At 38.9% G+C, this 25,814-nt stretch overlaps 1 protein-coding gene across 1 annotated transcript in view; it reads left to right on the top strand.

Annotated features, from left to right (window-relative positions):
• Nucleotides 1-25,814, top strand: part of ADGRB3 (adhesion G protein-coupled receptor B3) — a 796,551-nt gene that overhangs the window by 347,410 nt on the left and 423,327 nt on the right. The window contains exons 7-8 of the mRNA XM_075554045.1: nt 8,556-8,657; nt 9,024-9,130. Coding sequence (XP_075410160.1) covers nt 8,556-8,657; nt 9,024-9,130 — 209 coding nt within the window. The remainder of the gene's footprint in view (nt 1-8,555; nt 8,658-9,023; nt 9,131-25,814) is intronic.

Raw genomic sequence — 25,814 nt, 5'->3', positions numbered from 1 at the left:
GGCGGTAAGCATGTGTGGGTCTGCATTTATAGGTATTTGTCGATTATGCATATGAGGCATATCAATGGTCTATCCACACTTTCATGGAGCCAGGGAGCTGCCTCCCTAGTAAGAGCCACTGGGTTGGCCAGAGAATCCCGTTCATGCTGACAAGCAGGAGTAACTTGGGGTATTACCCAGGGGACTTCAGAGTGGGAGTACACGAACTCGCTTTTCTTTGATTAATGTGTCAATTCAACAAATAATCATGAAGTGCCTTCAGTGCACCAAGAACTGTAAGAACTCAAGGCATATACCAAACTGAACCAAGCCAGACCGAACAAATACATTGTCATGAAGCCCATTCTGACTCGTAGGCCCCTAAAGTGTTTCCAATGTCGTGGCACTTTACGGGGAGTAGATAGCCTCTCTTTTTCTCCCTTAGGAGCAGGAGTGGGTTTGGACCACTTACCTTGTGGCTAGCATCCTAATTGTAACTGACAGTGCCACCTCCTTTAAATGATATAGGAATTTTCAAAAGAGAGGGGCGGGGAACAAAAACCTCTTTCTCTCATCGTGCGCACCTGCTGTCAGGGGGAGGCACAATTATGTAATAATAAGAAAAAGGCATCAGAGTATGTCGGAATCACACAGTGACAAGTGCTCTGTGCAGCTCTCCATGGAGGAAGGTTTGCGGAGCCCTGAGAGGTTGGCACAGGAGGAAATTGTGCAGGCAGTGTGGGAGGGAGACATGCTGAGTTTTAGAAGGGAGGATCGATCGCACCCTAGATAGAAAGACCGAGACTTCTCTGGGGTTTGGGAGGGGTAGACAGGAGGTCAGTATAGCTGGGGTGGAGAAAGATTGCAGGGGCTTGTAACTGAGCTTAATTTATGTATTTGTTAAATGTGGTGTTTACATGAGAGAAAGAAGTTTTGGTGTTTTCTTAAGCAGTATACCTAAGAAAATGAAGGTATCTAAAAGGAAAAAGAAAAGCCGAGCACTGACTCCTATTCCCAGGCAGATAGTAGCTCCTTCTCTCCACTGATTTTAAAATTCAGGATTCTTGCTCCCCTTCTCCTGCAGTGAGGCTTCACCCTATTGGCCCACCAGTGCCATCTCGTGGTCATTGTGTGCAATTGCAGGATATTCTGACTATAACGTCAAATGAGGGGGAAGGGCACAAGAAAGGAGCCTGCTGCTTGCCAGAATGACTGTAAAGGCCTACAGCTTTCTGAACCCAGAAAGGGACCATGAAGTAGTCTCATGCACACGATACATTCACTGGAAAAAATGTTAAGATGTAAACAAACAAAAGCCCACTAGAAGTTACAGAAACTGGTTTTATAAAAGGTCTTTCAAGTTTCATTAATGGCACAGATAAAACTGAAGATTTAAAGGAAGAGAGCAAGAAGGGAGTGAAGGTAAAATATATAAATTAAGAAATAAGAAGTGGGGTGCATAAATAGGAAAGAAATCAAATCAAATGTAATAGTAATCAGTTTAATTCATGCCATTTTGACGCCAGCAAACAGGGACAGGGAAGGCCTGGCACTCCTTCAGCCGAGGCTGGCTGAGACCAGGGTAATTTGAGAAACTCTCACTTTAGTCTGAAAGGCACCAGAGAAGGAAGCAGCTGGGTTGGCTACTTCCAAACTGTTGCAAAAATTAAGCTAGTTAGAGATCTTCAACTACGTGACAGAAGCAGGTTTTTACAGTGATCTCAGGCTACAACTGATTCTCTAAGAAGGCAGTTTGGGACTTAGCTATGCTTCTATTTCTCTAGGGATGATGAGACCAACATCCTCACATAAATCTAAACTGAGGCCAGCTTCTGTGCAGGCCTTCCCAGACCACCACCCGGGAAGCCCCTGAATGCAGATGGTTCCTGCCTCCGAATTATCTAAATTGCTTTTCTAGCCTCCTACCTGAGGGGGCACAACCCTTAATAATTGAACTGAAAAGAAATTTTTACTACACAGGGTGGGGGGGGAGTTGTCACAGTTTAGATTTTTATCAAACTAAATGTTAAATTGTGTGATATTTCTAGTATGTTCATTCACAGAAGATATTATATATATGTATTTGATAACCTATTGATAACCTATATTCATTTTTCTCTAGCAAAGTTCATGGGGGTTTGGGGTTGGCATTTACAAAAAGATAGTTATCATCTACGATAGGGTTCCTATGTGCTGGAATTGACTCCAGGGTGGTGAATTTTTTAAAATAACATTGTCCAACATGATGGCTATGTAAATGTAAATGCATATTTCATACTTGCTAAAATGAAATAAAACACAGAATTCAGGTTTTCATCATTTCAGAAAGTTCTCTTATAGCATTGTGTCTACAGTAAAAGTGATTTCTTTAACAAACATATTTAGAGCTCCTACTCTACTGTGGTTTATAACTGGAGATTAATGGGAATCAAATAAAATATGCTTCCTCTCATAAAAGAGCACAGGTAAGGGACTGGGGAATTGCCCACACATAGCCAAATGCTTTCCATTCACTTAAAAAGAACTGCCGTATTCATATCAATGAGGAAGTTCCATTTTATTCTTGATGACTTCCAATTTTCTTAGGGTCATACTTCATATCTTCTGATTTCTGATTGTTAATTGATATTTGCAGCAGTTTCCCTCATTTTAGATTTATTCCATCCACATCATTATAGTGTGGTAGTTACATAATCTGGTGTCAGTTTGGGACTTGAGAGGATCAAAAGTGAAGGGGTGAAGTCTAGTCTGTCAATCGGATCATAGGCAATGAGGTCTCTTTGTGGGCATGGCCTTCTCCTGAGAATTCTGGGAATTCCTGGATTTCCTCCTTGGTGGCTGGAGAGACTCTCTCTCAACTCATTCCATGGGAGATGCTCCATTGACTTGACACATGGTGCTACACCCTAGGAGCTGGAAAAGCCACATGGACCTCCCCAATGTAACCAAACCTCTGGAGCCAGAGAAGCCACATAGAGACCCCTGCCAGCACTGAGATGCTTACAATGCCACTGGATCCAGAAGGTTTCCAACCCACTGACTTGTGATCTTCTTGCATTCAGCACCATTGCATGTTTTCATGAATCTGAAGATCATATACATTGGTATTGGACATATGGGCTAATTTTGGACTTAATCTGGACTGTGCTGGAATGTTTTCTCAATATTTAATTGCCCTTGTTTCTAAACCTCTTTTGTATGCACGAATGAGTCTCCCTGGATTTGTTTCTCTAGTTTACCAGATTAACACATATGGTCATCTCTACTTTGAGAAGGCAGCTCTTCCTCAGTCATATGCTGAGTGTCCAAGGAGCTCATCCTGCGGCCCTGTGTCTGATAATGCTCTGCTTCTAGTCATGAGGATTTCCGGTTCTGACAGAGGTTCAGGCTGGATTCAGAAGAAGAGGCAGAACAAGGCATATCATTGTTAATGTCAGATGGATCTTGGCTAAAAGCAGAGAATACGAGAAAGATGGGTACTTACGTTTCAATGACTGTGCCAAAGCATCCAGCTGTGCGGATCATAACAGACTATATGGATAGTGTCAAGAAGAATAGGGCTTTCAGAGCAATTCATTGTGCTCCTGTGGAACTTGTACACGGCTCAAGAGGCAGCTGTGTGAACAGAGCCAGGGAATCCTGCATGGTTTAAAATCAGGAAAGGAGTGTGTCAGGGTAGTGTCCTCTCACCGTACTTATTCAATCTGTATGCTGATCAAATCATCAGACAAACTAAATTGTAAGAAGGAGAATTTGGTATCGGGGTTGGAAGAACCTGTCATATGCAGATGACACAAACCTGCTTGCTGACAGTGAGAAGGACTTGAAGCACTTGCTGATGAAGATCAAGAACTGCAGCTTTCATAAGGATTACAACTCCATGTCAAGAAAACTGAAACATTCTCAAGTTGACCAATAGGTCAACACGTAATAAATGGAGATGAACAGCGTGATGAATGGCAAAAAGATTGAAACTGCCAAGGTTTTCGTCTTGCTCCTGTCCGTGCCCGTGGAAGCAGCAGGCAGGCATCACAATCTTGAAAAGCAAGGATGTTACTTTGAAAGCTGAGGTAAGTCCTGGCCATTCCAATCGCCTCAAATGCATGTGAAAGTCACAGATTGAATAAGTTCCAATCACCTCATATACATTTGAAAGTCACCAATTGAATCAGGAGGACCCAAAGGGATGCATTTGGATGGTGGTGCTGGAGAAGATGGTTGACAGTCCCTTGGACAGGCAGAGCAATCTGTCTTGGAAGAAGTACAGCCAGATGCTCCTTAGAAGCAAGGAGGTGGGACTTCATCTGACGTACTCTGGACGTGCTGGAAAGAGGGCTCAGGACCTGGAGAAGAGCAGCATGCTTGGTAACAATCTGGACTGGCACGCTGACTTCCACAAGGGGGTCACCAATGAGAACGGTCGTGAGGACTGGGCACTGTTTTCATTCTGCTGTGCACAGACCCAGTGTGCGTCAGAACCAGCTCGATGGCCCCTAACAACAGGACCCCTTTATCCAGGCACTAGGCTGTTAGGAAGGTTTCTCAGACAATGTCAACGTCTTAAGGATGACAAGAAAATTTGCATAAACTAATCCACGAAGAAAGCATTAAAAGGAATGGATACGGTTTGCAAAGCCTGAATGGGCATGGGCATTGTGGAGAGTGGTCATTTATTCTGGGTGACTCAGACATGGGGGGATACTAGAAGTGGGTGCTAGTAGAGCATCTGATCATCAGACTGAAAATAGTTCTCGGCATCCTCTAAGAACTGGAGAACCACCAGAGTGGGTTAAGCAACAAATTAGAGGACACCACTTTAGTTTATGGATTACTCTCTGGCTGTGACTGAACATGGCATTACATAGGAAAGGTACTAGCGAACATTACCAAATTATACCAAGTTCTACATGTCAGAAACCATGCTTCCTCCTGTCCCCTCCCTCTGTCTCCTCTATCATGTCTTCAATCAACGTCCTAAGTGTACCTGTGCGTCCACCTCCTTGTCTTCATCTGCAGCGCAGCCTGGCTCCCTACAGCTGCTACTGCTTGAGAGTTGAAGGCCTCAATCGGCCTGTTCAGAGCCACTTTTCCTGCCTTCGGCTCCCCCAGCCACTTTGTCTACAGTCAGCTAACCAATCTTTTTAAAATTAAAAACTGAAGCTTTTGTAAACTTTTGTTTACAAATCTTCTGTGACTGGGGCAATATCTGGAGAGCTCTGACGGCAGCCTACTCTTCTAGCCCATTCCTCCATGTTGTCCTTTGTCTTCCCCCGCAGCCACACTGGCCTGCATCCCCTCTGGCCCCCGGTTTAAAGTCTTTGCACTCACGTTCCCTTTCCCTTGGCCTGAAGTGTTTCTGTCCATTGACACAACCCCTCTCAATGCAACGCCTCTTCTTCCACGAAGCCTTCTTTGATCCTTTCAGTTTGAATAAGAGCACACCCTGTATTTCTCCTAGGAAATCCGTGTGACTATTGTACTCAAGGACTCAGTTTCCTTTTTCATCGCTTCTGCTTTATCTCCTGGACTGTAAGATACACAAGGCATATACGTTTTCTGTTGAGTTGTTGAATCCCCTAGACAGGGCCTAGCACATAGTCAGAGTAAATGCCCATATAAACTCGTGAGGCTGTTTCCTGATGGGAGGAAGCCCGAACTCAAGACGTCAGATGTGAAATCTTAGAGACCAAGAGAAGAGCTGGTGGAGTGGATTCACCTTGTAGTTTCAGCTGTGGGCCTAGAATAAAATTTCTTTAAATCATCTAGAAAATATAGAAGAGTTAACAGGCAGGTTTATGGGGGGAAATAACAAGATTTGAGGAGAAGATAGATTCCCTTTGAGATTTCTTGGGAAAGCTAGATTTAAAATACTTCAGGCACAAGTTTTACCTACCAATATCATCTAAGCAGACAACAGCAGCAGCAAACTGTATGTGTAAGAGGCATATGTAGAGACTTGACTACAACATAGCAATTCGAATGTGGAATCAAAATTCAAACTGCCAGTACTATATTGTATCTCCAATATTTGCTGGGAATCTGGGTGGCACAAATGCTTCATGCTTTGGGCTAAGAATCCAAAAATTAGCACTTCAAATTCATGCACAGTATCTTGAAAGAAACTCTGGATAATCCCTATCCCCTCAAATCAATGACTGTCATCCTATGACCCTGACACTATTGCTCTAAGATAATCTTCACACCTGAAACCAAAAGTGTCCCCTGACATCTTCTTAAAACCAATGATGCTTTAGCTTAACTAAGAAAGATGTCCATCTTGAAAATTATCCTTTATTTAAGAACTCTCGCTATGGGATTGAAGTGACAACTCAAAGGTTACATCAGAGTTTTAGATTACAGTGAGATGCTGTTACTAGAAGTGACAGCACTCTGAAATAGAGGGTGTGGTTGGTTGACGCAAGGCATGTAATTTATAGCACTGAGTTGTACATGCAAGTGCTGAATAGATGGTTTTTAGGGTATGTTATCAAGGTGAGCAACAGAATAGATAAAGCCCAACGAAGGGTCACTCTACTTTGATGGCTGTGGGGCCACCCTAACTGGGAATTGCCTCGACAGCAACTTTAAAGTATTCTAATGTTTTCCTAAAAAAAATATTTACCGATTGTGACTTTGGAAAAGTGACTTCATCTCTTTTTGCCTCTGCTTTCCCCCTTGGAAAGGAGGATAGCAAGAGTCCATACTTCCTATGATTGCTGGGGAAATAGCATCAGTCTCTGCCTGTTAGACTCATAATCAGAGCTCAAGGAGTGCTGATATAACGTGTACTACTAATATTAATGTGTGTGAAATTACCAGATGAAACCATTTTGCCTATGGGTTGTACATTTGTGATTAGCATGTGCCTAATGAGAGAATCCTGTTATGATCAGGCATGGGTGATTCTGAAAAGAAGAGCAGAGGGAGGATCTACTTGGAGAAAGCTAATTAGTAGTTTGGTAAGAAATTAGGGAAAACATTTCAAGCAGCAATGAAAATCCAGGAGAGCCAGTGCTGTCCCAGGGAAGATTCAGCGAGGAATGACTGAGGTGCGAGCATGAGATTTGGGCCTGACAATATCATTGCGAAGACAACAAGGAGACAGTTTATGAAAACAGCGCTATGGAGAAGCTGAGTCAATTACAAAATTATCCCCAAAGAAAGACTTTATAAATAGGAAATAGTTGCCAGTATGTTTTAATGAGACTGTGTGTTCAACAATATACATGAACTCAGAATGAGAGACACTATTCTTGAACAAAGTGACGTTGCAAAGAGGAGATGCAGGCAATGCAAACACAGCTCCTGAGGAGGCAGGGATCCTGGGATCAGGCCTGCCATGCCTGCACCTGCTGCCTCGCTCCGTTAGCAGGGCACACGCCTTCTTTGGGGCGCTGGAACCTTCTCTCTTAGGAGAAAGGAGACAGAATAGGTGATCAGCCGCATAGGTGACCTTGCAACTCTAGAGAAAACCCCTATCTTATTTGGGTAGTTACAAAGAATTGTTTCAAGATTACATTTCAAATGTATCCACCACCTACCAAACAGCTGCGGTACATCCTGACAGATTCATAAGTACTAAGAGAACTGGTACCCATGGAAGTGTGGTCATTCTGGAGCCAATAGTGCATTTCCTTAAGGGAAGAAGTGTGTCCTAGGGAGTCACACTTATGTACTTGGTTAGTTATTTTCCAGGTGCACATATATTTCTTAAGGAACATATATAATAGTACATTCATGTGTGGATTAAATTTTGAATAACTTCTGCATGAAAGACATGGGTGTTACAAAGATAGAGAGAAGGCTGAATGTGATCCTGGCCAAGTCCTGAGACAAATACGTGAACATGTCAAGTACCGGACAATGGCATCAGTACAACACTGTTTCTAGAAGAGGGACAAGACATCCCAAGACCTGTCGCACAGCCAGATCTTGTATTTTCAAAATCCTATGGCTTTTCATTAAAATGTTTTTGAATACATCTGCTATTCTTGAAATACTTTCTTGCCTAAATAAATAAACTGAACTGTTGAAGGTAATATAGGAAAAAAGATCAAATAAATTAATTTTTATATAATGTAGTATACATTACATCATTGTGGTTAGACACAGTGTGTGTTTTTGCCCCTTATGTTTGTCTTACTCTTTAATATTTATTCTTGCTAATTCCATTCAGAATTCTGATTGGAAATCATTTTGTTGTGTAACACCTGAAAAATTGCACATGCTGCAAATAGTTTTGATTTATATGCTTTGAATATAATGTCAATTATATGCAAATCTAAATAGCTTTTTAAAAAGCCTATTCAGAAAGTACTTTCAAAAGAAACTACCTTGTGGAGATTTTGTGAATAATAAAGTTGAAACCTGGTTTGTTGTTGTTGTTGTGGAGTTGTTGTTATTGTTGTTGTCTTTATTTTTGCTAATGAAGACATTTCAAACCTTTCAGTAAACAATCAATTTCAAGAAAATGAAAGCATTCTGAGGTTATAGAGATACATTTGGAGATTGTTATTGCCAATATTTAGAAAAATAAAACACTGCTGGCATTCAGGTCTCTCTGATTTAAATCGCAGCACCTTATGAAATATGCCCAGAGGATGATTTGATGTCAATGGTGTGGAGAAGGACTCCGGCAGGCGACCTGGCGTTCAATCAGTGCCCTCTCAATGCCACAGGTACGGTAGGACAATCCTTCCTCTCCGCACAACGACCGTCTTGCAAGAGCAGCATGCAGTGTGCTGATGAAGTCATGGCTTTGTCTGACCTCAATTAATATGTCTATCCTGCAAGCTAGGAAGGTAGCAATTTTTGCAAAGGATTTGGTAAGCGGAGCTAACGCTGAGCCCGAGAAATAAATGATCGTGGCTGTACTGCTTTTTCCCAGTATGACTAAAATAAGAATAATCAAAATCACTTCATACACACATTCTAAAGCCATGCTTTATATGTATACAGACCCCACGTTTAGCCCATTTCACAATGCAGCGATGGTTTCTAGCGTCGTTTTCATGCAGCTTTCCTCTGTTCTTTGTGACACGCAGGCACCACTAGCAGACGCTGCTCTCTCAGTCTTCACGGAGTGGCCTTCTGGGAGCAGCCGAGCTTTGCAAGATGCACGTCGAATGAGTACCGCCACTTGCAGCATTCAGTAGGTGCAAAGCCCGCTTTAGTGCTTGCTCTGTTTATCCTGGCTAATAACCACTGTGTAAGAATTTGGCCTTCTGGTATACAACCGAATCACTAAATGCACTCTCAAGAAATGCTGAAGGAAAGAGAACGTGATAGAAAGCTAATTGTTATTAGTCAGTGAAAAATTGCTCTGTTCTTAAGGTTTGGGCTTTTAGGAGCCTACTATTTCAGTGAAAGAATCTCTTGTCTAATGGGTGAAAGACTGAGCAGTTTCCTATTCAATTATCTCTCTAAGAGTTAAACTGGATGTCAAGATTTGCACGTTTTTGATCAATATTAAGACTTTTTTTTCAAAATGGATTGCATTTTAAGATTAAATTATTTTAATTTTTTCAGTAGTTGGGGAATGATAGGTCTATGTTGTTTAGCTGTCACATTTCTCAAGATTCAGACACGAGACAATGACAGAGGAAAGGAATTGCTCACGAAAGATAACAAGGATCAACTTTTCCAAAAATAGTTCCTCTTTTCCCTCATATCATTGATTATTCAGAATATGATTTGTGAGTATTTGGAGCACAATTAAATTCTGCTTAACATACGTCATTGTTATTTGAGACTGTTGTCATTTTAGCTCAATAGTCACGAGGGACACTTTAGGTGATAAACTTTGTGAAGAATGGAACAAAATATAAACATGAGTCATTTGGAAAGTTCTACAGTAAATAATGTTAAGAAACTCTAAGTTTTGTTATGCTTAGGTTTTATTTTAAATTATGTAGCATCATCCAAAAATATGAGTATATTTAATTTTAAAAACCTAAAGATCATTCTTCTTATGGATGGAGAAATAGTTTGTGTAATAACAACCCTTATCAATTAATAGAGTGAATAATTATTTCATTGTCTGAGCAAAAGGTGGCCTTATTTTTATTCTGAAAAGCAAATCATTCTTGTACCTTACATATCAATATGTAATTTGTGGACATAAAGCCTTATCTCTGCTTGTCTATGTTTAATTTAAGGTGCCCTGGTGGAGTAGTGGTTATGCTTTGAGCTTCTAGCTGTAAGGTCAGTAGTTCAAAACCACCAGCTGCTCGCAGGGAGATAGTCCAGGCTTTCTACTCCTATAAAGAGTTACAGTCTTGGAAGGCAGTCCTACCTATGAGTTGGAATTAATTTGATTGCAGGGAGAGCATTAATACATAAGCAAGTTTGAATTATTGACAGCTATAACAAAAGAAGTTTTAAATAGAATATTTTGCATTTATGTATTATTAAGCTAAATGTATATTAAGTATATATTTATTTACAAGTAAATATTTTTATTTAAACTAAATGTATTAAAATTTATATTATATATTTACACATATAAATATCTATAAACTAAATTAATACAAACTTAATGTATACTTACATGAATTTAGTATATATTTATATATGCTTATATTTAATTTAATAATATAGAATTGCAAACATTCCATTTAAAGCTTCTTCTGTTAATAGCTGTCAATAACTGAGCACATATATTTCAGAATTAAGTATATGAATTTTCTAATGAATTTTATGTTTTTCTGATTTTAGACACTAAGTTTTCTTTAATCTTAGTCACATCCACAATCAGTTTTTGCTTAGTTATTTTAATGAATGGAGACAATCAATTACATTGATAAAGTAAATAAAAAATAAGCTGAGCTTTACAAGTTTATTAAGAAGGAGACATGCCACTTGTTTTTCCGGAAAAATTTTATTTCATAATCCACTGAGTTGTGAGTAAGCTTACAGTCTGCGAGTAAAGTCTATTGGCCAATAATGAAGAGAAACAGAAACTATTTGAAAGAGAAAAAATGAAATCTGAAATTATGAAAATAGTTGACATAGAAAAACAGAGTAGTTAATGAATTTTATATATAACATCACCAATTTGAACATTTTATTTGAATTACTTTGAAGATAGGGACCATATTTTCACCTTCATTCCTGTATGCAGTTTTCCATACATGCGTGCATTGAAAAATGACTCCATCCTTATTCTTAGAGTAGGGATAAAGGGACTTGAGTTTGAGACAGCTGGAGACTTCTGAGACCTAATTACCAGACTTAATGTTCGTGAACTTTAATCATGTGAAAATAACAAACGTTATTTTAATGTGCAGTTTTCCAGCCCCAATTTATTTATAAATGTGAAAAAATTCATGGTGTCACTTTATGAAATGATTTGGTCATTGAAGACCAATTTCAATAAGCTAAAACTAGTGAAATTCACTTAGAAAGCATGCAAAATTAAATACTGTGAACCCACTGTTGCTGGATAAGTACACAGATGCAGACACATTCCTGCAGTTTTCAAAATGAAGGGACAGGATCAAAATGTAGTCGTATCGGAAATTCCTTTTTCACATGTCAAAGCTTTGATACATCCTGTGAGGTGTTTTTAAAATTTTACACTAAGCAAGGGAGAAATAAAATTAGAAACTGTTGAGAGATGAACACAAGAGTCAGGAAAATGAAGTCTCATCTCGTATTACTGATCGGCGGCACGGGAAAGTTGAGGCTCTCTGCTCCCCGGTACGTGGACGGGCTTCGAGACCCCCGCGAGGGCTGCTCTAAGTATGAATGCACTTGATGGCCGTGGGTTTGATGGTCACGGAGAGGGCTGAAATGAGTCAGAAATGACTCAAGGGCAGTGAGTTTGGGGTGTGGGGGTGGAAGGGGGGTCTTTGTTTCTGTTTTTTAAACTATTATTGCTGGTAGAACTTTTTAGAGAAAATGAGTAAATACTATGGCCATGTGGGACAACCTCAAACTGAATTAGACAAATAAACACACTTCATTATTGCTCTACCAGGCAACCAAAGGGAGTCTTTCCTCTTCCCGCCCGCCCTCCATCCATCCATTTACCATCTATCTCTAATCTTGTATTTACCTTGTATCTCTCTCTATGTGTCTATCACACACACACACACACACACACACACACACACCTGGAGAGATGGGCTGTATACAACACTGCAGAATACTAGTCTTTGAAGATACAAAGTAAAAAGGAATTGAGGCAAGCATACTAATTCATATAACTTAATTACTCGGGCAAATAAGTTACTTTTCCCTCCTTGGGTAGAAGTGAAGGATGGAGACAGAGAAAGTCCACATATGTTGCTCTCAAGGAGGTTCCTCTATATCAAAATATGAAGAATTGAGTACACATTTTTTTCTTTCAAATTGTTGATCACTAAAGCTCTGTTTCTATTCTTCAAAAATTCATTACACAAACAAATACAGATTTGAATCAACAACCTGTGTGAAAAAAGATGTGAAAGAACTCAAATCCTGCTTTCAGGACTTTACTTCTTCTATTATTATGAATAATTTGTTAATCCAGAGAGCAATAAGTACACGGAGGATAGATTTGTTTTAATTTGCTCCCTACTTTGAAGCTAAATTTGGCCTAGCCAGAAGGAGGGGACACAATAGAGCTCCTTTAGTCCCGGATGGTCTAAAAAAACGCATGTGTAAACATTTACAACCTATTTCACAAGTTCCTGGTAAATTTAGACCTATGAGTTTTTCCATTTTTTTAAGGTCGTATATTTCATTGTAGTTCCAAAAAGGGCCAGGAAACGTCCCTTGGCTCTGATTGTGTGGAATCTAGACAGAAAATAAACACAGAGCGAGGACTGACCATGCTCCGATCAGATGTTACCTGTAGAAACAGGTGGTGGGCGTGGTGTGGCCAGGATGTGTAGTTCACTGGAGTCTGACATTAAATAAACATTTTAGTCTTTTCAAAAAACTTCTAACTTTTTGAATTTGTCTGTTGTTCAGTCGACTTTGTGTTTCATTTACTGTTTTAACCACACTTATTTCAATGCCCTTGACAGTTAAGTCTAATTCTGGATTGCGTGTCAGTCAGTTTCCCTCCCCACTTTATTATCAATCACATAATATGGTCTCTTTGCATATTGAGTCCTTTCTTAAAAAGTGGAGTCTCTGATGTTTCTGTATCACAAAAGTGTGGCATCTGCAGACACTGCCATCTTCCACCAGAACGCACTCCCTTTCATTGACTGGGCAAAGAGAATGAGGGGCGGATCCCTCCGGCTGTCACAGGGGCTGCTCTAGGGCATGGCCGACCTTCAGCTTTAGTAAAAGGACTGCTGCTTAGCCCCCTTTCCTCTAGCACCTGTCAGCCTTGAGCAACATTGGGAGAGTCAGATCTGCCCTGTAGAGGTTCCTTGCTCCATCCGTGCACCAACTTTCTGCCCAAGCAACTTCACAGCCAGCAAATGTCCTGACACGGAGACCTGCTCGGTGTTTAAGGCCGGCTTCATCCACCAGTGGGCACGTGTTCCCAAAGCACTTACAAGACTGAGGGAAATGCCTTCTGTGTTTGTGTTTTCACGCTAACACCTGCCAGTTTACGTAGATTCCTTTAAATGCTCAATGCATAATTTTTCAGCCACTCAAATCCATCATGGAGTTGCTGTGATATTACCTTTATATTAATTACTACACACTAACAAACCAGAAAATTTCAATTTTAGTAAAGAAAATAATCTTTACGCACCAATGATATGCTTCCTAGGGTTTTGGAAATCATTTTATTATAAAATTATATAAATGAAATCATCCTATAAGGTTAAGGTATGTTCATTTTTTTCTCTTTTATATCATTAGAACATCTCACAGATTATGTCTACAAAAGACCAGATGATTCTGAGACTTCTACCATCATATGGCTTTTATGTACTTTGATGAGGAAAATTTAGGTTTTATCGCAAAATTTTGACATTAAAATTTACTGAATTAAAATTGATGTTCATAACATCAAACATATACAACACTCTACTTTTACAGCTGTGGGTTTTATACTTCATTGCAGTGGCCACTGTAAATGCACAGACAATATTTATGAATACATGGTTTAATATATAAGGAAACAGATTACAATTCAAGTGGAAAATGCTCAGCATACAGTTGTTAGGTGGGGCATGTTATAAATCTCCTTTTAGGGCTGCTGCTAAGCTGCGCAAAGGGCATGCTCCTCAGCTATAATCTTCAACCTGAGGGCAATCAGCTCTAGTTCTGCAGGTTGGCAAAGCCAGCCTCCTGCATTCAGCTCCCAGAGGTACCCCGCTCCACAGACCAGACTCCTGCCCAAAGGACCCTACTTTACTTGCTCTGTGAGCTGAGCAGCCCACTGCTGTCTCATCCTCCACCTTCTGCTGCTGCTCTTCTTTCACTTCTCTGTCCCATCTATCAAATATGATCACTGTGCAGGGATTGTTGGGGCCAGAAGAGATGCTCCACTCCTGACTCTTGCTAGTAGTGAAATCGCCCCTGCTGCTTCTGAGGTAACGCGTTCTATGCAGCAGGATGACCATTACAATGAATCCCATGAACAAGTACTCAGAACCACCAGGCTCTTCCCCCACCTTCATATTCAGATCCATCAAGAATAGGTTGTTTGGTGGGAGTTAGAGAGAGTCTGACTAGAAGAGCAACATTAAATAATTCACTGCCCTGCAAGATGGTAATCAAATATTGCATAAATAGTCCATTTTAGCTAAGACAGAAGGGAGAGATTACATGAGAAGGTGTACCTTCTTACACCACCCATCCATTTATCTTTTAATTAGTTCTCCAAATAGTTACTGATTTTCCATTATGTGCCAAGTACATTGAAAGGGCCTGTGGATGGAATATGAATGTGACATATACAATATAAACAAAATAAAGCAGTCATTAAAAAAGGATAAAGTAATGATAAATTGTCACATTTTGAAGGAAACAAATGAGGTGCCAACATAGAGGATAATAGCTAGGACTATTGTGGGTAAGAGAGGCAGCATGGTCAATCTGAAGAAACAATGTCTAAAACTGTAACCTAAATGATGGATGTCATACTATCCCAGTGATAGAATGTATTTCCATCTGGTAGTGAGCTAATTATATGAATGTATAGGCCACCCCACTACCAATCCTACCACCAAAATCTACTTGAGACATATATGTCACACATTATTGTATCAAAATTTATGTTACCTCAAATACTTAATTCTCGAATGCCTCTTATTAATGAAAACACATAATATCAACAAAACATTCAAAGCAAAAATTAATTTGGTCAGGCAAGATGAAAGAGTTAAAGCCCTTTATCTTCAATTGATTGGAACAGGACTACCCATATTATTAAGAATAATCTCCTTTATTTAGGATCAGTTGATTGTAAATGTGAGTCAGATCCATAAAATACCTATACAAAATCCTCTACACTAGCATTTAACCACATAACTGGATACTATAGCCTAACCAAATTGACACATAAAATTAGCAATCAAAATCCTGATCTAGATCTTGATTTTGAATGGAAGTATATGAATTAGGCCAGTGTTAGAAGAAAATGTGAAGTCAATAGGGTTTTGTTTTATTATAATATATTTTTGAATTTACAATGGAAGATATCAGAGAAGTTTTGTATATCAAAATAAATTATTCAAATGAAAAAGAAACTGGTAAGGATTTAGAAGAAAGAAGATAAAGAAAATTCAAGAAGGTAATTCTTGAATAAGATTCAAGGAATTGGCTTCCCTAAATGAAGGGTATTGAATTCACTATATTGGAGGAAAGAAGATAGGGAAGATATGTACATTGAAAAGAGCTTAGTAAGATGGTTGTGGAAAGGACTCTGGACGTTTCAGCCAACAGAGCCTTAGGCAGCCAATAAACATATGAAGACGTGTGTTGATCATTAGTCATTAGAGAGATGCAGATAAAAGCAACCATGAGATATCCTCTCATTCCATTACTAATAGTGAAATCAAAATAGAAAACAACAAATACTGGTAAAGGCATGGAGAGAGATGACCCGCATGCACTGCTGGGAGGACTGTCCACTGATGAAATAAAAACAAAACAAAACCATAAACACTGGCATGGCACTTACTTAAAAAGTGGAGAAGAGAAATGCCACGTGGCTTAGCAATCCCTAGTCTTGGTCTATCTCGCGGAAAAATAAGCCTCATGTCGGGACTAGTTATATGTAACACCATGCTTGCTGCTGCATCATTCAAAATAGAAAACAATTGCAAACCACCTAAATATCCAGTGGTGGAAGGAAAGAGAGATCAAGAAACGGTGGTCTATGCATACAATGAAATACTGTACAACTTTTAAAGATTAAAAATGAATCTGTGAAACACTCTGTAACATTGATGGGCCTGGAGGCTAGTATATTGAGTTACATTAATCAGTCACAAAGGACAAATGTTGTATGAAACCACTATTGTAAAGTTTCAACAAGAACCTTACACATACACACACACACACACACCTTATTTGCTGGACACCGAGAAGGGCAGTCATGGCCTATATTGTAGGCAAACCTTAATTTTGGTGAAGGGGAAGACTGTATATCAGTGGTTCTCAACCTTCCGAATGCCATGGCCCTTTAATACAGTTCCTCATGTTGTGGTGACCCCCAACCATAAAACTATTTTCGTTGCTCCTTCTTAAGTGTAATTTTGCCACTATTATGTTATGAATTGTTATGTAAATAACTGATATGCAGGATGTATTTTCATTGTTACAAATTGAACTTAATTAAACCATGTGATAAATTACAAAACAATATGGAATTATATATTGTGAAATATTTATGTGTTTTCTGATGGTCTTAGGTGACCCCTGTGAAAGAGTCGTTCAACCTGCAAAGTGGGTGTGACCTACAGGTTGAGAACCGCTGCTCTCTACAATAATAGCAAAGTGAACCAAAAGTGATGGAGGCAGGGAAGACATTGAGAAGACTATCAGGGTTAAGTGCAGCTGAGTCAAATCTGTTCTATCCATAGTCCTGCAATAATGGTGGTCTACAAATTGAAGGGAGACTGGGAGATACTCACACACACTTCAATCTGACAGAGGATACATGTGCCAAACAGAGGGTATTTGCTGTAAATATATCCATAATGGTGGTGGAGTTTATAGTGGGTAAAGTTATGAAATCTTCAAAGACATGACCAAATACCTTGAAACAATCAATTGCTGAGGTCTCCAGACTACAGTTTTGGGGGTACACAAGCCATAAAGACGATGTTCTACATCCTCCTTTTGTGAGTAGCAACTAGGATTGCAAGCGATTGTGAGCATCCATCTAAAGGTGCAAATATTGGTTTCCTCTGTCCGGAAGTACAGAGTGATACAAATCAAAGACACAGGGAAACAGTTTATCCAGTGCACTAATGAACCACGGGAACCTCCATTTCCATGACCCTGCGGCCCAAAGAAAGGGATGGTGGCTGGCCGCCATGGCACTGCTCTGAGGAGGTCCGGGATAGAGGGGGAGACAAGTGTGGAACAAAGCTCAAAATCCCCAAAGAAAACAAAATTTCTGGTCTGATAGAGAAATTGTGTAATCACATTCAAAATCCAAACAGAAACCAGACTTTCTGGTCAGATAGAAATGGGCGAATCCCCCTGAGATGCTAGTTATCTTATCAATCTGGATAGACTTTAGTTATATTATAGATCTGCATAGACCTTAGTTATCTTATAGATCTGGATAGACCTTAGTTATCTTATAGACCTGGATAGACCTTAGTTATCTTATAGATCTGCATAGACCTTAGTTGTCTTATAGATCTGGATAGACCTTAGTTATCTTAGAGATCTGCATAGACCTTAGTTATCTTATAGATTTGGTTAGACCTTAGTTATCTTAGAGATCTGGAACTAAACTCCTCCCTGTAGTTCCATTTCCAGCCAAACAACAGGCAGCTCTACAAGGGCAACAAGAACACCAGTGAGGTTTATGTCCCTTAGAATAACCAACCATTTGCCTCCACGGGGCAGCATTGAGCCAAGAACAAATTCAGAAGTGCTAGGGAAGGGGGTGCATGGACATAGGAAGCGGAAAGGGTAAGTGGGCTAAGTGAAATTATATTGAGAGGATGGCTATGATTGATCATATAATATGTATGAATCGTCATATGTAAAAATTGATGACCTGTTCTGAAAACTTTCATCCAATTCACAAGGCAAAGTTTTAAGAAATTGGAATTGGTAAGCCTTTGAGAAATACTGGGTTTCTTCCTGCTCTGAGAATTTTGGGGAGGGTCATGGTTCAAGTGCTTGGCTGCTAAACCAAAACATTGGTGGTTTGAAGGCACCCACTATTCCACTGAAGACAGATTTGGCATTCTACTTCCACGAAGATGTTCTGACTTGGTTACCCTAGATTTTTCCACTATGGCGCAGTGCTCCTGTGTTCCACAGGGTCACTATGAGCTAGGGACAGCTCACAGGTAGTAGGCTATGGTGTTGGCTGCTATTCTACCTACTATTGGATGCAGACTCCTGGAAGCCTGTGACTCATTCTGTGTCAACAATACTGCTTTCCTTTCGTGGCCTCAGTTTCAGAATCTACTCCCTACCTCAGAATACTCGACGGAATTCTGGATTTATTTAGTGTTACAACCAAAAAATCAAACTCATTGACAATGAGTCCATTTTGCCTCATAGGACAGAATAGACAGGCCTGCCCCTGTGGGTTTCCGAGTCTGTAACTCTTTCTGGAGGTAGAAAGACTCGTCTTTCTCCTGAGCGGTGGCTGGTGGTTTCCAACTGCTGAACCTTTGGTTAGCAGTCAGCACAGCTTTGATGTGAGGAAACAGAATCTCACTTATTTTTACTTTTGCTCAGAAATTATGCTTTTGATGAATTCAGAGCACAGACTACAACCTGAGATATTCCTCAGTTCTTACTGGGCAGAGGGATTCACTGCCATCTCGTATTTTGGAAATGTGCATGCTGCACAGTGAAATGCGCACACTGTGTGTTGGCTTCATTGTTCTTGATCAGAGTAAGCACATTTCCCCCAGACCAATACCTTACAAATCTCAAATCCATGGCATCCTCACTCGCTATTTGGGGAGTCCTGGGTCAAGAAACCAGGGGGCTCCATTCCCATCTGGCCATGTACTAATCACGACACAATCTTATGAACTGTACCACACATACATGATTACCCAGGGAGAATTTGGGTTAACTTTTCTAATCAAATTGTGTTTACATTAAGAACTGCTTTTCAGAGAGTGGGAGAGGGAGGGGAAAAGTGAGGAACTGATACCAAGGGCTCAAGTAGAATGAAAATGTTTTGAAAATGATGGCAACAAATGTGCAGATGTGCTTGACACAACGGACATATGTATGGATTGTGATAACAGCTGTAAGAATCCCCAATGTAAAAAAAGAACTGCTTTTCTAACTTGAACCGCTTGTTCTTTAACAAGTCTATGATCGAGTCAAAGGTTTTATATATACATATATATATATAAAACAGAAAATGAAGAATTATTCATGTCTTAGAACGAAGAGCATGCCTTCATTTTCTTTTTTTTTCTTTTTTTTTTTACATTTTATTAGGGGCTCATACAATTCTTATCTCAATCCATACATATACATACATCAATTGTATAAAGCACATCCGTACATTCTTTTCCCTAATCACTCTCAAAGCATTTGCTCTCCACTTAAGCCCTCTGCATCAGGTCATCTGTTTTTTTCCCTCCCTCCCCGCTCCCCCCTCCCCCCCCTCATGAGCCCTTGATAATCCACAGATTGCTATTTTGTCATATCTTGCCCTATCCAGAGTCTCCCTTCCCCCTCTTCTCTGCTGTCCATCTCCCAGGGAGGAGGTCACATGTGGATCCTTGTAATCAGTTCCCCCTTTCCAACCCACTCATCCTCCATTCTCCCAGCCTCGCCTCTCATGCACTCTCACTGCCTTTTGTAGAGATGCTAGGTAGATCTGTAAATAATCTTATCTCATCATCTAGTGAGTACCTTTAGCATTAGAAAATGACAGACTCTTCAGCTCAAGCAAATGATGTATATTTAGATGATTGCTTTATGAAAAGAAGCTTCTTGTATAATTATCTTTTAATTGAAGCCACTTAAAATTGTGAGAACCGTTAATATACCTTACAGATGGACTGTAGGGGTGGATGCTGAAAATAATATATAAATATATGATACTTGAAGTATGTCATTTGATACACCTTTTTTTAGAATTCACACAATAGAGACAACTGTGCATGGCAGTAGGAGGCATTCAGTGGAAAGGTTAGTTCAGGAGCACGCCTACTCTTTAAACCATGGCCCTCAGCACCTCTCTATAAAGAACAAGGACACTTAATCCAGAACGATAAAAAAATAACTATTCTAGGATCTCAGTTTTGTTTTATGTTTTTAAACTGTGGATGTTGTCAAGCAATATTAATGTGAGTGACACAGAAACTTTTAATATTTGTTTTGGAAAAAATTCTTCAGAGAAAATTGTAGTACAATCAAGGATAATCACTGATAATTATAATATCAAAAATAAATATTAAATGTACAGTACTTTTCTAACCTATCTCAGTGAGTGAATTAAGACAATTTAAAAATACAATCCAAGGGAAATAGAAATCTTTATATACTATATATTTTGGGATATACATTTATATATACACATCATATACCTTAAAATAAATTATGTGTACAATTTATTTATACAATATGTGTGTATGTATTCACCCACAAAACATTTTATAAATATTTGAAAATAGTTTATAGGGATTTTAAAATAATATTTTGCAAAGCAATGACTACTAACCAAATAATTGTCAATAATATTATGAATCTGGCAAACCACTTCAAATTTCCTGCTTCTTGTATGCTTTTCTCATATGAATAATTAATAATAATAATAATGCTTAAAGCATGGTTGAGAACAGTTTTAAGCCCTTATTCATATTTGACAGATTCAAAGAAAACCAATATGTCAAACCCGAATAAAGGATGTAGAGGCTGATCAAATCATAGTGCAACCACTCCTTATGGGCTTTGTAACCATCCTAGTTGTACAATTAGCCTCACTCCTTCATCTATGAAACACAGGTCCTAGAGCACCACTGGGGTTGTTTTACCACTCAAATGAGGACCTGCCATGTTAATGCTCTATCCTTATTGTTCTTAATGTTGTTATTGTTTACAAAGGTAGCAATGATCCACCTATAGCTATTAAAAGTAACAATTATAGACCTATAACTGTAGAGGTCTATACATTTAAAATAATATGCCTATTTATATTAATTGGATCTCATTTAAATGATAATTCTCTCAGGATGTACAAAAGTTCTCCCGTTATTGCATATTTCTTTATATTGAATAATCATGGACTGCTATGCTTTACCATGTTAACTTATGAGTGTTTTAGTTGCAGAAGGAAAACAAAATGTTTCCGTAGTCTCGATTCAAGGTAGCAAGCACTTGGAGCTATTATCTATTGTGTGCCAGACAAAATGCTAGGGATTGCAAAGCAAACAGACGGGTAACATGTACAAGCTCCTTAGGTGTTGATAGTCTAGTCAAATGGATACGATGAGAACACAAACACTATAATAATAGAGGATACAGGAAGATTCCTTCTGTAGAGTTTGCAGGTAGAGATCTTGCACCATGATTGCAACTATGTAGAAAGAATTCATGAAGGAGAAAGGGAAGATAACATTGTAAGATAAAGGCAGCATTTAAAGATATAGAATAGCCTGACTCATGTTACAATGTCAGAAACCCATGAGGTTTCTCTGGGAAATGATAAGCAGACCTGGGGGGTGGTTTGGGGGTTTCAGATGCAGTACAACAGTGAGGTGGGACAAACTGACACGACTAGATCACACGGTTGTTTGGACGAACTGCAGTAAAAATATACTTTCAAACCTTGAGTAATGCTGTGCTCAAATGGAAAAAATAAAACTCAGAAATGCTTAGATACCAGAAATGCAAGGAAAAAATTAAAGTTAGAGTTATTAAGGAAAACTAATTATTCAGCACCCCCTACTATTTTCATTTTATATGCAAGTTGTAGGGGCTGGGGGGAAAATGGCAAAGCTCTCTTGAAAATGCTGACAGGACCTCCTTTCACATAAGGGATGATGTGATATCCAAGTTGTTTCTGCAGTGGTCTACTACCATCTATCATTTTCCCACGACTCATGGACTCATAAAACCCTAGGCACTCAAGTCTAAGATATGTCCAAGAAATGTGGGATCTAGCTATGAAATGCTTTTAAGACAGGGAAAATAGAGTCACTGCTTTCCAAAAACTGAAAGAATAAACCCAAATGTATGCCAAAGAAATTAACATAAAATATAACAGGAAATGATCCAGGATCATTGGATTAAGGTCTTCCCAGAGAAATATACTCAAATATACTCATTCACAAGCCAGGTACTTTATGGTCTCTTCCTACTAGAAATAAATACCACTGCATACAACTTTGAAATAATCATAAATACCATGAGAAAAAAACATCTTGAAGGGGAAACAATAAATGTGGCAATCTGATTAATTAACAATTCAAGAAATAAAAATAATAGAAAATGCCAAATTATAAAATATTTGTTAATGATAATTTAAAAGATGAAATAAAAGAAAGCACAATTAAAAATGAAAATCTATTAAAATACCTAAATGGAACTTTTAGAAGTTAAAAATATTGGTACTGGAAATAGTGAAAAAAGTTATTAGCCAATAAGATACAATTGAAGAGAAAATTATTAATGTGGAAGTAAAGTGTGAAAAAAATTACTCAGAAGTCAGAACATATAGATAAGGAAATGAAAACTGTAATAGAAAAATAAAAGTGAGAAAACAAATAAGAGAACCCTTATATATTTATTAGAATTTATAGAAAGAGACAAGGAAGAACTTGACTTAAGAGATAATATTCTCTGAATAAGGGCAAAGGAGTTTTTCAAAGTTGAGAACAAATAGGCTATTAAGATCCCCAACTCCCAAGTAAAACAAATAAAATAAATTAATCATAAAGCAAATCTGCATTATACCAAGGGCATAGAAAAAAAATTTAGAAGCCACCACAAATGAAAGATTGCTGATTTATTAAAGAATGGCTTTTATACTACCAGAAAACTTTGCAACTGCAACCATAAAAGGCAGTAAAACCACATGTTAAAAATATTGAGACAATAAAACTACTCTGTGTTAGACCCTGTTGACAAGAGAAGCAAATTCAGAGACACTCGTGTGTTAAGAGAGAGCTTTATATCAAAGAGCAATTGTATGTTAAGAAAACACCCCTGCTCTGTCCAGATCAAGTCCATAAGTCTGATAATAGCCCATATGTCCAATACTAGTGCATACATACCTCTTCAGACTTATGCAGAACGTGGTACAATGATGCCGAATGCAGGAAGATCAGAGGCCAGTGGGTGGATAGTCTTGTGGATCCAGTGGCAGTGGAAGCATCTCCAGGGTTCTGTCTGCCATCAGCATGACTCCATGTGGCTTGTCAACAGGAAGGAAAGGCAAAAGAGGAATGTGTCCCACCTTCAGGGAGGAAGAGAGGACACTCAGAATTCTCATAAGAAGGCCATGCCCACAAGTAGGCATCCACCAGGCTGGGACCTGATTGGCAGACTAGATTCTACCCCTGTATCAAGTTGACATGACATTATGTAATTACCACAGACTCCTATCTAAAAGATCGATCAAAAGGTATGTCTGACACAAAGACTGTCCGTCAAAATTGAAAGTCTTCCAAGAACCTCAACAAACAATCACTACAAGATTAGGGGCGGGGAGGGAGGAAAGTACACACAGAAAAAAAAAGCATGTGAAAACAAGCAACCGCCATGAGGCAACAGTGAAAGAAGGAATTGGATGCACTTACTGTTTATTTAAAAACCAATAATCATTGTAAAAACAATTTGAGGAATTCAAGACAAAATGAATTAAAATACTAAATAAAAAAGAGATGAAAATGTGAGACTAAAATACTGAAACTAATTGAATAGAAATAGTTGCCATGTAGAGTTGGGGTAGGTAAGGTGGGAGAGTGGTAAGAAAGATTGGAAGCATCAATTGGAGCTATATTTGAAGGCTCTTGTAAGTCAAACTCATGCATTCAAAAGCTGGGAAGAGGATAGGGAAGGCTGGAGGAGAATCGATGGATTTGAATCATTGTGCTGGTGAAGAATATTGAATATACCATAAACAGCCAGAAGAACAAACACATCTGTCATAGGAGAAGTACAGCTGGGATATTCCTTACAAGTGGGGATAGCAAGACTTAGACTTCAAATGCTTTGCACGTCTAATCAGGAGGACTCAGCTCCTGGAGAAAGACATCACAGGAATGGTTGTGAAGATGACATGGGATTGGGAAGTCCCAGTTCTGTTGTATATAGGGTTACAATGAATCAGAATTGACTCCTTGCCACCTAACAACAAAATAAGACAAACTGTTGACACTGATTTTGCTTTGATATGAATTGGAAGCATTTTTTTATCTTTTTTTTTGTTGCTTTGTAATTTTCTTGAACAAGGAAGAGACCATTTCAGAAATGTAAAAGATATTTAGGCACAGAGTGAAAATTCTGTATGATAAATTTGGAGACTATGATACTGAGTTTTAACACTTGGGTCAAATTATTCTAAGAGAGAGAGAATATTTTTTCCTGTGGCCCTATGTACAAAACTCCAAACTCACTGCCACTGAGTCAATATCAATTCACTGGGACCCTGTAGGAGAAGGTAGCACTGCCCCAAGACGGTTTACAGGTCCTCTTTGGTACAGATAAGATCACCATGAAGGAGAGTCAGTTCAATGGTAATGTTTTTAAAAATCTTAATGAGAGGGGATGCTTCTTCCATAGAGGTAGAAATACCACAGGAGAGTTAGAATGCAAGTAAAGAATAGTTTCCAATGGAGGAAAGGTAAATGAACAAATCCAATTAAGATTTATTGTGTTCATAATCTGGAGAAGAGACAAACAGCGTGGCAAATAGCACCAGGATTTACCATTCTTGAAAAAGACAGCAAAATCATAGACCTGAGATAAGGAAATCACTTTTCTCAGTGTGATTGCATCATGGACAGAAGATCAGAAAAGTAGAAAGTACCATCGGTCTTATCTAAAAATTCTGCCTACCCTTTCTGGATGCTAGGAGAGTCTGCAACAGTGTCTGGAAATTTACATTAGCTTTACTCTGGTGATTTCTTCTGAAATACCAGGAAGGATACTAATTCATATCAGTTGTGAGGGCTGATATTGTAATCTGCGCACCTGTCCGCTGAAAGCTGGACTGAGAAAAGCTTATTCTTTATCAGCCTGATAAGCAGCTGTCCGCTGGCAATGGCATCTATTTACTCCTAATGAGCCGGATTTGGTACTGACCCGGAGGTGAGAGACTAGCTGATTAGTTGAGCTCTACAGTGTCTTCTGTACTTCTTTTTATTACAACCAGAAAATACATCCACCTGCTTTATTCCTCAAAATTAAAGGCTGCGGTGTGATGTTTTTGTCTGAGAGGAAGGACGAATTGGATCTGTACATGTTAGATCACTCAAAGACTTGGGAAATTGTTGCCAAAAGAATACAAGTCTAATCTGAAGCAATCTAGTGTCGTTTGCCTTAACAAGCAAGGTAAATCATTGCTACCTTCTATTACTATTGGGAGAGCAATTTAGGCATCCTGCTGTGTTGAACATTAAAGTTATAATTTTCACCATTGACTTATATATAGCTGCAAGATTGTCTTCATTGGGGAGTAACGACAGAAAGTCTGATATCTCTATAGCTGTAGCTACACATAGATATGCATATATATACACACAGATTTTTTAGTTTTATTATTATTA

Source organism: Tenrec ecaudatus, chromosome 7, assembly GCF_050624435.1.
Source record: "Tenrec ecaudatus isolate mTenEca1 chromosome 7, mTenEca1.hap1, whole genome shotgun sequence".
NCBI classification, from domain to species: Eukaryota; Metazoa; Chordata; class Mammalia; order Afrosoricida; family Tenrecidae; genus Tenrec; species Tenrec ecaudatus.
The sequence above is the reverse complement of the archived record's forward strand: the minus strand, read 5'-3'. Positions and strand labels throughout refer to the sequence as shown.